Below are 16673 nucleotides of genomic sequence, written 5' to 3' on the forward strand. Positions count from 1 at the left end.
TTTTTGTTTTATAATCAAATTCTTCATTGCTGCTGACCAAATAAATTTGACATCACAATGGCCCAATTAAAGCTGAATAATTATATGTGCATATATTTAAAAATAAACACAGAAATGTCAAATGCAAAAATTGTCTATAGGAATCAAGTAGAGATTAACAAAATATAAGAAATAAATCATTAATTTATTAATTTATGATTTCAATATTTATTGAATGTGTTGGATACTTTGTTAGAAGTTAGAATGATTTTTAATTTAATGTAAGCACACAGATTGAGAGCTTGTAGTAACCTGAGAGACTATGAACATCTTTGTTTATGGATAAGGAAGCACAGAATCCTGAGTCGGGGCAAGGTTGACCTAGAACAAATATGAAGACAAACACAGTTCCTGCCTGCAGTGAGTTAGATCAATCTGCCCACAATTAAAATGTGTTGTCAAAAAGCTGTAAAGAGTGAAGGCTGGGGTCATATAATAGCATGGAGAAAGTGCCTAAATGCCCCCAGTGAGGGATAGCAGAAGAAGCCTCTTAAAGGAATCGGCATTCCATCTGAGAATCAAAGAAATGAGTCGGACCCTGGCAAGTGATCACATAGCAGGGGCCCAGAAGCCAGAGATAACAGTGCATACAGAAGCACAGAGTTATAAGACAGTGGCAGTGCTTCAATGCTTGCTTAGGGACTACCCAACAGTTCAGCCTGCCTATAGCATTGGGAGCATTAGTGAGGGTGGAGTGCTGGAGGTGGCAAAGGGGAAGATTATGTTGTATGCTGATTGTTGGTGAGGAGGTAGCAGAGCAGGGAAGATACATGGTAAAGTTCAAGAATCTGGAAATTTATAGGGGTATTGTATGAGGAGGGTCTTATATGCCAGGCTATTATCTTTTAGCCACCAGGACTCCAACAAATGGATTTAATCCTATAAGTGACATGGACTTGAGGGGTTAATGCTGGGAAATCAACTTAGAAGTTGACTGTTATAATGTGAGAGATAATTATGGAGGTGATAGCAGTGGGAGAAGAGAGAGAAAGTAGATTAAATTATAGTGAAGAGTGAATATGACAAAGGGCCAAGCAGACTAGGGCTTTGGTACTGAAAGAGACCAACAAATGTATGGCAGGGACTGTAACTCAAATACCTTCATAGATGCGGTAGTAAATAAATATGGATTCCAGTGGTGATAAGAAAGCTGTGGACACTGTAGTAAACAGAAGGTGGAGGCCCCATCTAAAGGCATCCAGTTGCTCATTGTTTCAAAACACTGGCTGGTCCAAGGAAACCATTATGAGATGTCCCTGAACTCTAAGCTATGAGTGCAATTGACAGTGATCTAACCCCGGCTACCTATTTGAATACTTAGGAGAGCTTGGGTCAAATCCTGGCCCTACCTCCCAAACATTAATGGCCCCAGGAAGGAGTCTGCATATGGATATATTTTTTTTAAGAATTATCCAGGTGATTCTAAATTGCAGTCAGTGTTGAGTGCCACCACTCGTAACAATGACTCCAAGTTTTTTAGCTTGAATCACTTAAGTGGATAGTGATGTCAATTATTAGCACAAAGGATACAGATAGATGAAGACATTTTATGCGATAGATGTTAATATGGGCTTGAATACATTGAATAAAAGAAGTCTCTTAGTTACCTGTGTTAAGTCAGATGAGAGTTGCGTAAGAAGGTCCAGCGAATTTTCACATTCTACATCAGCCTTTTCAAATACCAAAAGTAATTGACCACCTGGGCTCCTAAATAACCCAATGTCTAAAATGAAATGTGAAGATTTTATCCAATTTAGACATACGCACATTAGAGATGAATTTTTAATGAGGAATTTATATTATAATATCTTAAGGGAATCATGGCACTAACTTGGCCATACAAAACTTTATCCTACTTCCAATGTGACTAATCTCTTCACATGTCATAGACAGGAAAGCAAAACCAAAACAAAACAAAAACCACAAAAAACCCACCTTGCTGCCTAAAAAAGAACCCCCAAATAATAGAGTTATTCTTACTGGTTTTGGTCCCCCAAATAAGGAAATCTTGAATATTTCCCATAAACCTGAGTTCCTTAAAAATAATGATTTTACACCTTACTTTTGCTATGCTGATATCTGAAGATATATAAAAATCTTTGTGACGATGCTGTTATTTTACTCCCATGAACAGATTACAGTAAATTTGATAACCTTTGCCATTTCGTGGTTCCTACCTATAAATACTTGTATTTTGTATTTAACAATGAGTCCTTCTGAAATCTGACTGGCTTGCACCCTTGGTTTAGACTTTTTTTTCCCTTTTAAATGCTCTGTCTCCGATTATTCCTTTGACTCTAGGAGGTTGTTGGAGCAATTTACCTGGTAGCTAGAAGTTTATTTTACCATTGATAAGATTAAAAAATTGTGTAGGGCAATAGAGTAGGCTAAGTAAAGGCCCCCTAAACACATGAGAGTCACTGAAATCTGTGAATGACAACCTTATATGTCAAAAAAGGACTTCGCAATATGATTAAGTCAAGGATTTCGAGATGGAGAGATTATCCTGGATAATCCAGGTGGGCCTTAAACATGATCACATGTATCTTTACTGTAGGGAGGCAGGGGAAACATGAAGATGGAAGAGGAGAAAGTGTGACCTGGGAGGCAGAGATTGAAGTTGTGCAGCCGCAAGCCGAGGAATGCTGGCAGCTGGAAGAGATGAGAAACAGATTTTTCCCTAGAGCCTCTGAGGGAGTGTGGCCCTGCTGACACCCTGATTTTAGCCCAGTGGAACTGATTTGGATTTCTGGCTTTTAGAACAGTGAGAGAATGAATTTCTGTTTTTTTAAGACACCAGGTTTGTGGTAATTTGTTACAGCAGCCACAAGAAACTAATGCACCTGTTATAAGCCATTTGGCATTCCTACCAAAGATATTAGATAAAAATGATTAAGTATAGTATTTAGTACATAGTAGATAAACACTCATATGATATCAATTTCTTAAGGGAAGCCCAAATATAGCGATGACATGGCAGTAAAGGTAATTTAGCGTTGTGTTACAGAATCTCAGGATGACACATCTTAAAGTCCTTCAGCCTATGATCAGGTGGCTATTAAGTGGTACAAAATATAGAGAAAAAAGTAATGCAGATAAGAAACCAATAAGCGACTGTCACTTATCTAATCAGAGTTATTAAAAGGACTAGTTAATTAGCTGATAATTACTGTTTAAAATTAGCCAAGAATCCTTTTAAGAATTCTATATATACATTTCATAATCATTTAATCCCTACCATAACTCTGTTATCACCATTTTACAGATGAGGAAAAGGAGGCAAACACAAAATTAATTACCTTGTCCAAGGTCACATAGCCAGAAGCTACCAGATTTTGATTCTAACCTAGATTGGTTAATTTGAGACTTTTCTAAAAGTAGGAGAAAATGATGGTGACATTCTTCTCTGTCAAAATCATATACTGTGCTCTTAGTTTATCTATTGAGTAAGCATATCGGAGTAGTTACCATGATCAAAAAATATTCTTTAACAATCATGATGGGGACCTTTTATTAATGACAAATATCATAATTACTTACAGAAGGTCTGTATATATGTTTCCATTTAACACATTTGTGGTCAGAGTTGTTCACTCCTACAAAGGATCTCCAAACTGTTGACTGGTCAACACTTCTTATCACCTAACATGTGGCTCTACAACCCACAATGAGTATCCATTTATCTGAAATTCTCATGGGCTGAGATTTCAAGACTGCCTTATTTATCTCCTTCTGAATATTTATTAGTTCTTACAGGCTTAAAGTATTAGGCTTTAAATACAAGTGTATTCTGCAAGATCACTTTGCCCTATAAAACTTTTCATTAGAAACCATCACCCTGATATGGAATCAGCATTTTTCAAGCTAACAAATACTCTATTGCAGCGAACTCCTTCTGCCTGCTCACCAGGGGCCATTTATATGAGCAACAATTTGGTGAATGACATTTGGTAATCTAGGAAATGTTAAATTACGGTTGTTAAGTTTCTTCTAGGAAAGCTTAATGTTCCAATGTATTACTTTAGGAATTCAATACAGTGTCACAAGTACATATATTATTCTGTTTATATTTATAAAATAAATTCCTACCTCCCTTCCTTATGTGAAAAAAAAATGAGGTTAATTTAGTTCAAAGGTAAACCTTAACTAGCATGTCAGTGGTTATACCTTTAAAACCATAATCAGTACTCATTGCCAGGTTACGAGTTAAGGATCTTATCCTTTAGCTCCATGAAACCGCTGCATTCTTCCATAATGAAAAACAGCAAGCAAAATAAACAGAGGGACAATGCAGAAATAAAAGTTAGCATGATATAATTAATTAAAATTATTTAATGTGAATGACTATAAAAAGTACCTAATTTTCTATGAAAAAATAATCAGAATTAAGACATTAATTCTTTGACACTTTAAAAATTGATTAGTTAGCATTTTTATATGGAATTGTTTTGGAAATATATATTCTCTGTGATTACATGTTTTTTGTTTTTTATATTCCAGTGGATGAGTAAAACATCTAGGTGTAGACTCCCAGGGCTTTTACAATTACTTCCACACTCCTAAGATATTTAGAATACAATATGAATCCCTTGAAGGAAAAAAAAAAAAAAAAGAGAGAGGGAGAGACAGTAGAATATGATCTAGCTTCCAACGTCACCAATTGTTTTTTTCCTTTTTGGGCAGCTGGCCGGTACAGGATCCGAACCCTTGACATTTGTGTTATCAATACCACCCACTAACCAACTGAGCAAACCATCCAGCCACCAAAATTTTTATCTTCTCCCCCACAGGCACCTGCTTCACAATAATAAATCTTTTTAGACTCATATTTACTGGCTTGTTCACTGTCTACTATTACCTAGGATAGATTGTATCTTTTCTTGTAAGAGTTCAAAATGTTTTGATAACAATTTCAATTCCTAACTATCTGTCACATGTAAGTATAACTGACATGGAATAGGGCATACAAAAAGCAGTATTTATCTCCGTATAAGAACTGTTATAAAATCTTTATATACATATAAGAAGAGTTATAAATAAATCATTTATTTTCACTGACCTATTTGGAAATAAAGAGCAGTCATTGTTCTACCTCAATTACAGACAGGAAATTAAGTAATAAAATAATTTTTTTTGTTTATATTCACACATAAAAATTGTGGAAAAAAATAAACTACCTCTAATGCCCAGTTCAGTGTCAAACAGCTCCATTTTCTCTTTCTTGACAAACATTCACCTTCCCAAAATGTATTTGGTCTACTCAAAAAATACATTCAGGTTACTAATCTCCAGCCCAGCCTTTGAGAAATTTATTTTAAACTTTAACCAAATTCACTGTTTTAATTATGGAAGACTCAGTAGTTTAATAAACCCAGTCTACATCCCACTGTTCAAAGACTTTGACAGAAGGATTCTAATAGAGCCAGGTCCAAAATACTAATAGTGCCAACTGCATCACTACATTCACTCTAGTAGCATTGCTATTAAATTAATAGTACAGTCCACAAGATAAAACTGCAGAGACCCCAATCGTGTGGAACCAGTTGAGTTTCTATTTAACCTCCAGCAGATAGAAGCATATAGCCAGTTCAGTCATGGTTCACTTAGTCAAGAGCTATGTCCAATTTCCCTGACCAAAGGAATTAAGAACCAAAAAAGGAAAGAGAACAGTAGGAAGACATTAGTTTCCTAAGTACAAATATAAATAGGTTTCAATTGAGTGAGCTTCAGTGCCCTGATTGTATAAGGATTGGCTGACCAATCTGGAATGAACTCAAACATTAAGATTAAAGACATAATATCTGTAGAATGAGCTGAGCTCTTCAAGAAAAGGAAGTACATGAAAAGTATTTTAAAAACAACAACGGCATGGCATTGTAATACAGATTTACATGCTAGTGTAATTTAAGTTAAATTAGAACTTCTATTATTTGAAACTTCACTATCTGCAACTGTAGATTTTACCACAGATAATTTTGCATTAGCCAGTTTTTGATAATAAATATTGGACAACATATAATTTTTATCCCAGGAAAATTCTTTCATTTTCAGTCTGTATCGCATAAATATGATGAGTATGAGATTTTTATCTTTACCCTGGGTCATCCAAAATCATGCATAATTGACCATTGAAAAAACTTGGGCATGCATGGAAATACACTGTTTTGAATGCCTTTGCTTTCTGAAATAAGGTTCTTTAAAAGTTTATGTCTACGTGGGTTACCCCCAGAAAAGTGATGCTTGTAAGATGAATAAGACAATGCTGACCATTATTAATATGCTTCTGCTGTAAGACTGCCATTACTGGATTTAGTTCAGTTGAAAGGGATATTAATCATCACATTGTCACTGTCCGTCTGCCCTTGAGGCTGTGTAAAAAAGCTGTGGGGCCATGACATTCTTCAGGGAGGTAATAAAATGACTGAACATCTCCTCCGAACTTTGTAAAGGTATTGCATGGCATCAGAAATTCAGGTTAAAAAAATTATCTCTGACATATTGCAGTAATTTATTAAAAGAGGAAAAAGTATTTGCTCAGTCAGTCAAAATATATATTGCTATATATATGTGTTACCTTAGTAAGTAAAAACCGGTTGTAAATAATACAAAGATTGCCACACATTTTAATGTTACTTTGATTTCAATCATTGAACGTATTCTGATAAGCATTTATATCAGAAATTAACTGACGATTAAACGCACTTATTCAAACAATATCAAATATTTTAAAACAAAAAACACTAAATATGAAAACTTTTTCCCATATAAACATACAAAAATATATATCCTTTAAAAAGTAATAATAAACGTAAAATTAAACATATACCTTTGGTTTGTATTTTCCTTTCAGGTTTCTGCTGCTTTTCAGTCTTTTCTTTGTACATTTCTAGAAAAAAATAGAATTTATAATTTAAAAACTCTTTGAAAAAAGTATAAAATTTAAACCATAGCTATGATAACAACTTTACAATTCCACCACAAAGTCTAAATTATTATATATAACAAGCTTATTGGTGTCTAAAAAGAAAGTCTTTGTAACATACTGCTACATAAATTGCTTATTTATTAAAATAAGGGAAAAATTGGAGTTATCTCAAAATCAGAGTTATTTTGAAATCATAGTTATCTTGAAAAAGCTTAAAAATGTATGTCAACAGAGATAGGTTGTCACCATTTTCAGTGCTAAAATTGATCACAAACTATAATTATGTTTCATTTCAATTACTCTCAATACAAATTAAGAATCCTTAATAAGAATGTCATTTAGATTTAGGAAGATTTAGTTTTTCATATTAAATTAAGAATTTGTGAAATGAACTGTAACAACTAATAGGAAATATATTTCAAAAGTATTGACTCTAAGCTATGTTTATAATCAGCATTTGGCATTACATTTAACTAATAATTACTGCAAGCAGATATGACACACTTCATAGAATGTTAGTTGTATATTTTTTCTAAGTATCAGGTTTTAACAAATATATTCAATTTACTGCTAGTTTCAGTATACATACATTGCCAAGGCTTAGAAAATAAAGTTAATTCTGAATTTGCAGTTAATTTGGATAGAAGTAAATTTGAGATTAGAGTTTGCAAATATGATTACTACCTCTGAAAAGTGACTTAATCTTAAATACATGGTTTTTCTTCGAAAATGCTAATGAGGTTTATTTATTTATTTATCACAACTTTATTCCACAGATGGTCTGAGATGGTGCTAATTACTGTACACATTTTAAATTCTCCATTTGTAAATTTGCATTTGCATTTTTGTAAGTTTTCCAGAAGTCCACAAAATCAAGACCAACCATAGAAAAACTCTAAATATCTTCAGAAAAAACAGCTGCTGGCTTTAATTCACCTGTTAAGGAGGTTACCACTACCATGAAGATTTCCTGCCGTTTTCCTCATTAATCCGTCATCTTACTATTCACAGGGTCACTCGTCCATCCTTTTCCCACCCTTGACTTTACAGATGGACATGCAGATATAAAAGAGGTGATGTATTCATTCAGATCTCCAAAAATATTTCTCCAAGGTGCCAGGAAAGATCTCCAAAGGACAAAGAAAACTTCCACCTTCCTGCCTCTCTCATCATTTTGTGTATCTTCCCTTAATGTCTCCGAATTCTACTCCACAGCAGGTTTCTCACCTTAGCACTATTGGCTTTTTGGATTGGGTGGGTCATTATTCGGGGGTGGGGTCTAGGGTATTTAGCAGCATTCCTGGCCTCCACCTATTAGATGCCAGCAGCCACCCCCAAGTCAAGTCATGATAATAAAAAACGTCTTCAGACATAGTCAAGTATCCCCCTGTTGGGCAAAATGAATCCCAGTTGAGAACCACTGCTCTAAAAATACACAATAACCAGCCTAATCACTCCTTGTCCCTGTTTAGACCTATACTGTCTAATGCAGTAGCTACCAGACACGTGTACATACTAAGTACATGATGTGTTAGTCCAGATTAAGAAGTGCTATAAGTGTTAAATGCACACTAGATAAAGAAGATTTGGTGTAAAAAAGAAGTAAAATATCTCGTTAACAATATTTATATTAATTATATTTTGAAATATTGTTTGGGCCATATTGAGTGTGGTAGTTTTACTGATGAGTCAACTTGACTAGGCTACTACCCTAAATTATGCAGATTAACACTAATCTAGGAGTTGTGTGAAGATATTTCACAAGTGTAATTAAAATCACTAATCAGTTGATGTTAATTAAGAAGATGGTTCTGGATAATCTGGATGAGTTTACCTGATTCCATTAGAAAGTCTTAAAAACAGGCCTGAGCTTTCCCAGGGCAAGGGAAGAAATTCTGCCTGTGGATGACAGTTTTGGTCCATGCCCGGGGGCTCAAGCTTGCCCATCCACAATCTTCCCCTCCTGACTGTCTGTCTTCTAGCTTCAGACTTGCTGGGTCAGTCTCTACAATCACATAAGCTAATTCCTCGTAATAATTTTTTTGCTATATACGTGTATCTGCATACTATCCTACTGGTTCTGCTTCTCTGTTTGAGCCCTGACTGATACATTGGGTTAAATAAGATTTATTACTAAAATTAGTTTCATATTTTTTCTTTTCACTTTTTTAAATGCAGCTACTAGAATACTTTGAATTACATACATGGCTCACGTTATATTACTACTAGGCAGTCCTGGTCTAGTCCTAGGAGAAGTAAATGACCTTTTTAAAATCTTAGAGTCACTCACAGGGTTAAATCTTTATCAAATGAACTGAAAACACAAGATTGATATTCTGCCCTGCCAGTACTGTTCTGCTTCTTCCCTCCTACTCAGATCAAGAGAAGCCTATGGAGAAAACTGGTGCTTTGCATAACTCCAGCTCATAAAGCAAGCAAAATGTCAAAGATTTAGAGTGGACTCTAGATTTGCTAAGGAAGTACGTTTAAGGGAAAATTTCTTCTAGTAGGTATTAATTTGAATCAGACATGGGATGAAATTTTCAAAGTTAAAAAATTACATGAAATGCTATATTAATTATGCTATGAGGTCTTAAAATTGTTGTTTAGAATATCTTTTTTCCTTTAGAGGTAGGGGTGTGTGTGTGTAAATGCGCGCGTGCGCGTGCGTGCGTGCGTGCGTGTGTGTGTGTGTATGTGTGTGTGTTCCACAGAAACCTGCTGGCCATTCAAAAGAATAAAGGTGAGATTCTAGAACTCACACGGGAAGATCAAGGTGAGCAAGAATCTTCTGCAGGATTGGTGCTGAAGGTCATCCTGCCTGGATAATCCAGTCAGAGCCTCCTAGCTTAACTTAGATTTTGAGAGGTATACTGTTTGGACAGGTAGTGGATTGTGGAACTAGACAGTCCATGTTGGTCCATAGCAGGGTTTTCTGCAAAGTAGGGGGAAGTTTGCACATCAGAGAACAGATGAAAGAAGTAGTAGCAGGAGCTGCTTTGGCTCCTCTTAGCTCTATATGAAGCCACATCTCATCAAAAGGAATGAGTGCTAGATTGTAACCAGAATTGAATTGAGCAGGAATCCACCCTGGAGGGAAAAAAAATCAAATAAAGGCAAATCTCAAAAGGACTGGGATCAAGAATACCACTCAACAAAAGGGAAAGGCAGGGAGCAAATTTATTCTCTCCACCCTTTCCCAAATTCGTGAAAGGGAGGTAACTCTAAAGTGGAAGATAAATACTTGCATGTTGGATACACTTCATAATGAGTTTTACTTAAGCAAAAATAAAAATAAATGAAACTCAAGGAGAATTAAACTGAAAAATGGCAATATATTTTACAGCATTTGTTTTACTCAATGATAAATGGAGTAGACACACTCAGTTCTGCAATTCAGACCAAACTCAAGGAAAAAGCCCCAGTTTCTTATTTTCCTGATTTTGCCCTTTAGCCTTGTACAAACTAAGACAGACACACTCCTCTGGACAGATCCACTCACCTTTCTTCTAAATAGGGTTCACAAATACTTAAAAAGATACACATACAATGAAAATCTATACAGCTCTATGATGATTTATATGGGCAGTTTTTCTGCAGAAACATCATCAACTAACGTTTTAGCTGAAAGACCACTTTAAGTCTATAAATATTTTTATAGAGGCAAGTATAGACAAGCACAGCAAAACAAGTAAAGGCATTCACACACCTACATTTCTTTGCTAACAGAAGACAAAAGAAATTAATTTGTGATGATTCAAACTTAAGGATAAATTAAATGTCTCTCTGCATGTTTTATTGCAACATTGCATTTTCTTTGGGGATTGGATTCCATCACAGGTGTCACTGTCTATGTCTATCAGATGTCAGAGGATCCAATGAAGTCTCTGCATAATGTATCAGTTCTCTCTCCTTGCACTTTAGCCAGGAAATGATGAAAATTCAGCTTATTGTCCAATTGAGTAACAACATGTTACCAATTTAGACTTCAGAAAGATTTTTTTCCTCGTATGCAGACAGACAATACCTGATTTGTTACCTTCAATTGCTCTTTCCAGCCAAGAACAATCTGTACAAGGTTAGAAAATTCAATTTAAAAGATTCAAGACATTAAAGGTTTATTGTTCTGCGGTTTTCAACAAACTTCAAAGAAAAGTAAAATTTGCTATATTACATCAATACTAGTTTCTAGCTATTTAATCATTTCCATAAACAAGTAAATGCTTACATTTTGCATAACATGACAATAGTGCATCATAGCATAAAACTGTGTTTAATATCATGACACTGTTTAAGTAACAGTTTACTTAAATCTGATCTAAACTTGGATACAGGGGACAAAGAATAAGGTCAAGGCAGTCATTATTCACCTCCAAATATATCACCTTTGCAATCAGGTGGAAGTCCAATGTCTATGAAAAGATGTTAAGTCTCAGCACCAGATGCTAGTTGGAATCATAAGCCGTTTTCGTAACCAGTAAATCTTAAAGATTGTTTGTGGCTTAGAAGGCACAGAGGTTAAATTATCTCAATCCAGGTGTGAGGCCATTCATAGTTGGTTTTTTTTTTAATGTTTTGTTTTGTTTTTACTGGTTATGAATAGTCATGGGGTACAAAGCAGATTGTTGCCACCCAATTATCCCCTCAATTATCCCTGACCTCCCTCCCCATTGCCCTTTCCCCCCTCCACTTTGTATCCCTAGGAACGTTCTCTCCCTCTGCAAGTCCAACACACTACTGTGGTCTTTCTTTCATTTTTTCTTTATCTCTTAGCCCCCACTTATGAGAGAATTCATATGGTATTTATCCCTCCATGCTTTGCTTATTTCACTCAACATAAGTTTCTCAAAGCTCATCCATGTTGTTCAAATGGGATTATTTCATTCTTTTCTGTGAAAGAGTAGTATTCCATAGTGTATATATATATACCATATTTTCCTTATCTAATCATCCATTGATAGACATTTAGATTGGTTCCATATCTTGGCTATTGTGAACAGAGCTGCAACAAACATGGGAGTGCAGGCATCCCTTTGACATGACAATTTCCTTTCCTTTGGGTATATACCCAGACGTGGGATTGCTGGATCATCTGCAATTGTTTGAGAAACCTCTTTACTGTTTTCCATAGTGCCTGTATTAATTTACAGTCCCACCAACTGGGTGGGAGGGTTCTGCTTTCTCCACATCCTCGCCAGCATTTCTTATTCTCATTGTTTTTGATTATAGCCGGTCTAACTGGGGTGAGATGATATCTCAGTTTGGTGGTAATTTGCATTTTTCTGATGACTAGTGATGTTGAGCATTTTTTCATATACCTGTTGGCCATTTGTATGTCTTCCTTTGAAAAATATCTATTCAGTTCCTTTGCCTATTTTTTAATTGGGTTATTTGTTTTTTTACTGTATAATTGCTTGAGTTCCTTGTATATTACAGATATTAATCCCTTGCCAGATGCATAGTTAGCAAAAATTTTCTCCTACTCTGTAGGTTGTTGTTTCACTCTGTTGATTGTTTCCTTTGCTGTAATGGAAGCTTTTTAGTTTGATATAGTCCCATTTGTTTATTTTTTATTTTGTTGCTTGTGCTTTTGGGCTCATGTTCATAAAGTCTGTGCCCAGACCTAGTCCCTGAAGTGTTTTTTCCTTAGTGATTTTACAGCTTCAGATCTTTTATTTAAGTCTTTAATACATTTTGAGTTGATTTTAGTATATGGTGAGAGGTGCATGTCTAGTTTCATTCTTCTGCATGTGAATATCCAAGTTTCCCAGCACCGTTTATTGAAGAGGCAGTCTTTTCCCCAATGTATGTTTTTGTCCCTTTTTTCAAATACCATATGGCTGTAAGCCTAAGGGGTGATTTCTGGGTTCTCTATTCTGCTCCACTGGTCTGAGTGCCTATTTTTATGCCCGTCCCATGCTGCTTTGGTTACTATGGCTTTGTAGCATAATTTGAAGTTGGGTAGTGTTATGCCTCCAGCTTTGTCTTTTTTGCTCAGGATTGCTTTGGCTATTCAGGGTCTTTTGTTGTTCCATATGAATGTTGAGGTTGTTTTTTTGTATTTCTGTAAAGAATGTCATTGGTATTTTGATGGGGATTACATTGAATCTGTAGATAATTTGGATATTATAGACATTTTCACAATGTTAATTCTTCTAATCCAAGAGCATGGAATGTCTTTCAATCATTTTGTGTCATCTTTAATTTCTTTCTATAGTGATTTGTAATTCTCATTGTAGAGATCTTTCACCTCTTTCATTAAATTGATTCCTAGGTATTTTATTTTTTTGTGTGACTGTTGTAAATGGGCTTACGTTTTTGATTTCTCTTTCTGTTAGCTAATTATTGGAGAATATAAATGCAACTAATTTGAGAACATTTATTTTGTATCCTGCAATGTTAATGAAATTATTAACCAGCTCTAGGAGTTTTTTGATAGAGTCTTTAGGTTTTTCTATAAATAGTATCATGTCATTGGCAAATAGGGACAGTTTGACTTCATCTTTTCCGATCTGGATGTGATTTATTTCTTTCTCTTATCTGATTGCTCTGCTAGTAACTCCAGTACTATGCTAAATAGAAGTGGTGAGAGTGGGCATCCTTGTCTGGTTCCTGTCCTTAAGGGAAAAGCCTTCAGTCTTTTTTTTTTTTTTTCCTATTCAGAATGATGCTGGCAGTGGGCTTGTCATAGATGGCTTTTATTGTGTCAAGATACTTTCCTTCTATACTTAATTTGTTTAGAGTCTTTATCATGAAGGGATGTTGAATTTTGTCAAATGCTTTTTCAGCCTCTATTGAGATAATCATATGGTCCTTGAGTTTATTGATGTGACGTATCACATTAATTGACTTTCATATCTTGAACCATCCTTGCATCCCTGGGATGAATCTCACATGATCATGGTGTATAAATTTTTTGATGTGTTGCTGTATTCTGATTGCTTATATTTTGTTGAGGATTTTTGCATTTATGTTCATCATGTGAATGGATTCAACTCCCCATTCAAAAGGCACAGATTGACTGATTGGATTAAAAAGCTAGACCCAAGTATATGCTGTCTTCAAGAGATCCATCTCACATATAGAGACAGACAGAGACTAAAAGTGAAGGGATGGAAAAACATATACCATGCAAATGGAAACCAAAAACAAGCAGGAGTAGCTATTCCTATATCAGATAACACAGACTTTAAATCAAAAAAACATTTAAAAAGGCAAAGAAGGCCACTGTATAATGATAAAAGCATCTATCAAGCTAGAAGACATAACAATTGCAAATAGGTATGCACCCAATACTAGAGCACCCAGATATATAAAGCAAACACTCTTAGACCTAAAGAAAGAAATAGGCCCTAATACATTAATAGTGGGTGACCTGAAAACCCCTCTCTCAGTATGGGACAGATCTTCCAGGCAACAAATCAACAAAGAGACACAGGATTTAAACTACATCTTAGACCAACTGGACCTGGCAGATATATAAAGAACATTTCAACCAATAACTAAAGAATATACTTTCTTCTCATCAGTACATGGAACATTCTGCAGAATAGACCACATATTAGGTCACAAATCTAGTCTCAGAAGATTTTGAAAAACTGAAATTATTCCAAGTATATTTTCAGACCACAATGGACTAAAACTGCAAATAAATAATAAGAAAAACCCTGGAAACTATACAAATATATGGAAAATGAACAATAGGGGCTCCTAAATGACCTGTGGGTCTAAGAAGAAATTAAACAGGAAATTAAAATTTTTTGAAACTAATGAAAATAAAGATACATCATACCAAAACCTGTGGGATACTGCAAAAGCAGCACTAAGAGGCAAATTTATTGCAATAAATGCTTACATCGAAAGAATGGAAAGACTTCAAACAAAGAACTTGAAAAACAACAATCCAATCCTAAAGGTAGTAGATGGAAATAAATAAATAAGACCAGAGCAGAACTAAATGAAATAGAGACCCCAAAACTGGCAGAAAAGGTCAATGAAACAAAAAGTTGGTTTTTCAAGAAGAAAAATAAAATAGACAAACCATTAGCTAGGTTAACAAAAAAAAAAAAAAAAGAAAAGAAAAGAAAAAAAGAGAGAAGACCCAAATAACAAAAATCAGAAATGAAAAAGGAGACATTATAAATGATACCAGAGAAATATGAAGAATCATGAGAGACTATTATAAACAACTGTATGACAACAAATATGAAAACCTGGAAGATATGGATAAGTTTCTGGACACATACAAACTACCCAGACTGAACCAAGAGGAGACAGAAAACCTGAATAGACCAATAACAAGCAACAAGATTGAAGCAGTAATTAGCAGTCTTCAACAAAGAAAAGCCCAGGTCTAAATGGCTTTGCAGCTGAATTCTACCAAACCTTTAAAGAGGGATTAGTACCAATTCTCCTCAAACTATTCCAAAAAATTGAAACAGAAGCCATTCTCCCAAACTCATTCTATGAGGCCAACATAACTCTGATACCAAAACCAGATAAAGACACAACAAAAAAATAAAATTACAGGACAATATCCATAGGTCTTTAGAGTTACAAGTTTCAATTTGAATTCTGAGAATTGACGAAAGAAAAAACAACATGGAAAAATAGCGACAATTATCTCAATGTGTTAGGAGGCAGTGAAGGGTATCTTTATTCTACTGAGTCACTGGTAACCTTGAGTAATTAGAATGAATCAGTACTCCACTAGTGCTTACTGTGTCAGTAATGGTATCATGAGTTCGGAAGGGTTTAAGAGAAGGGCAAGTAACTTCCACAGAATATACGAAGTATATTCTTCTTTTACTATTCTTGATTTTCTCCTAACATTTTTCTGGTTGTTTGCAGGGAGATACGACCAAAGATGAGAAGCAGAGAGCAAAGTAGATGTCTCCTCTCAGATTTGAAATTGTTATTCATCTCTCACTCAAAATCTAAAAACTTTTGAAATTATCATAAAACTTTATCATGCTAGGCTTTAAATGCATTTACAACTTTCTTTCATATAAGGAAGTCAAAGAATTTAAACCCTGGACTTCATGTTTTATTCTTTGATGGAGATAACAATGAAATACACCCTCCTCAATCAGACTATTTTTCTAAAGTATGATGCCTTTAGAAAAATGTGAGAGAGTTGTGAATTGCTGGGACACAGAAGAGCATATGGAATAATTTATTATTGTGCTGAATAAATAAAACTTAGTTATATTTTTAGATTATTCATTATTTATGGATTGCAATAATCTTTAAATATTTTTAATAATCATATTAAAGATGTCATAAATCTAAAACATATAATATAATTAAAATACTATGCATTTTGATAGGAAAACATATTCATAGAGAAGCTATTAAAAGATCTAAACAAAAATATTTTCATCTGTGACATGCATTGAAATACAGCTTAATGTTGAAGATAATTAACGTTGGAGTCAATTTGTCTGATTCAAATCTAATTTCCGTACTTTCTAGCTGTGCGAACTTTATTTCCTCATCCATAAAATGAGGTTGATAATAATACCAAACACATATGTTTACAAGAGGATTAAAATAAGTTAAAATGTAAAGGATTTAGAGAAGCACCTGGCATCAAGTAAGCATCATGTGAATATTGACTATTATAATCATTGTTATTACTTACTTCTCTTTTTCATGGCAAGAATTATGTCTATTTGGTTCCCCATAACATTTTCAAAGCTCAACATCC

The 16673-nt window shown here is 34.7% G+C and overlaps 1 protein-coding gene across 16 annotated transcripts in view; it reads right to left on the bottom strand.

Annotated features, from left to right (window-relative positions):
• TRDN (triadin) overlaps positions 1 to 16673 on the bottom strand; it is a 387419-nt gene that overhangs the window by 275822 nt on the left and 94924 nt on the right. For all 16 annotated transcript variants that reach the window (XM_063096118.1, XM_063096115.1, XM_063096120.1 and 13 more), the window contains exon 5: positions 6866 to 6925. In XM_063096118.1, coding sequence (XP_062952188.1) covers positions 6866 to 6925 — 60 coding nt within the window. The remainder of the gene's footprint in view (positions 1 to 6865; positions 6926 to 16673) is intronic.

This window comes from Cynocephalus volans, chromosome 5, assembly GCF_027409185.1.
Source record: "Cynocephalus volans isolate mCynVol1 chromosome 5, mCynVol1.pri, whole genome shotgun sequence".
Taxonomy (NCBI): Eukaryota; Metazoa; Chordata; class Mammalia; order Dermoptera; family Cynocephalidae; genus Cynocephalus; species Cynocephalus volans.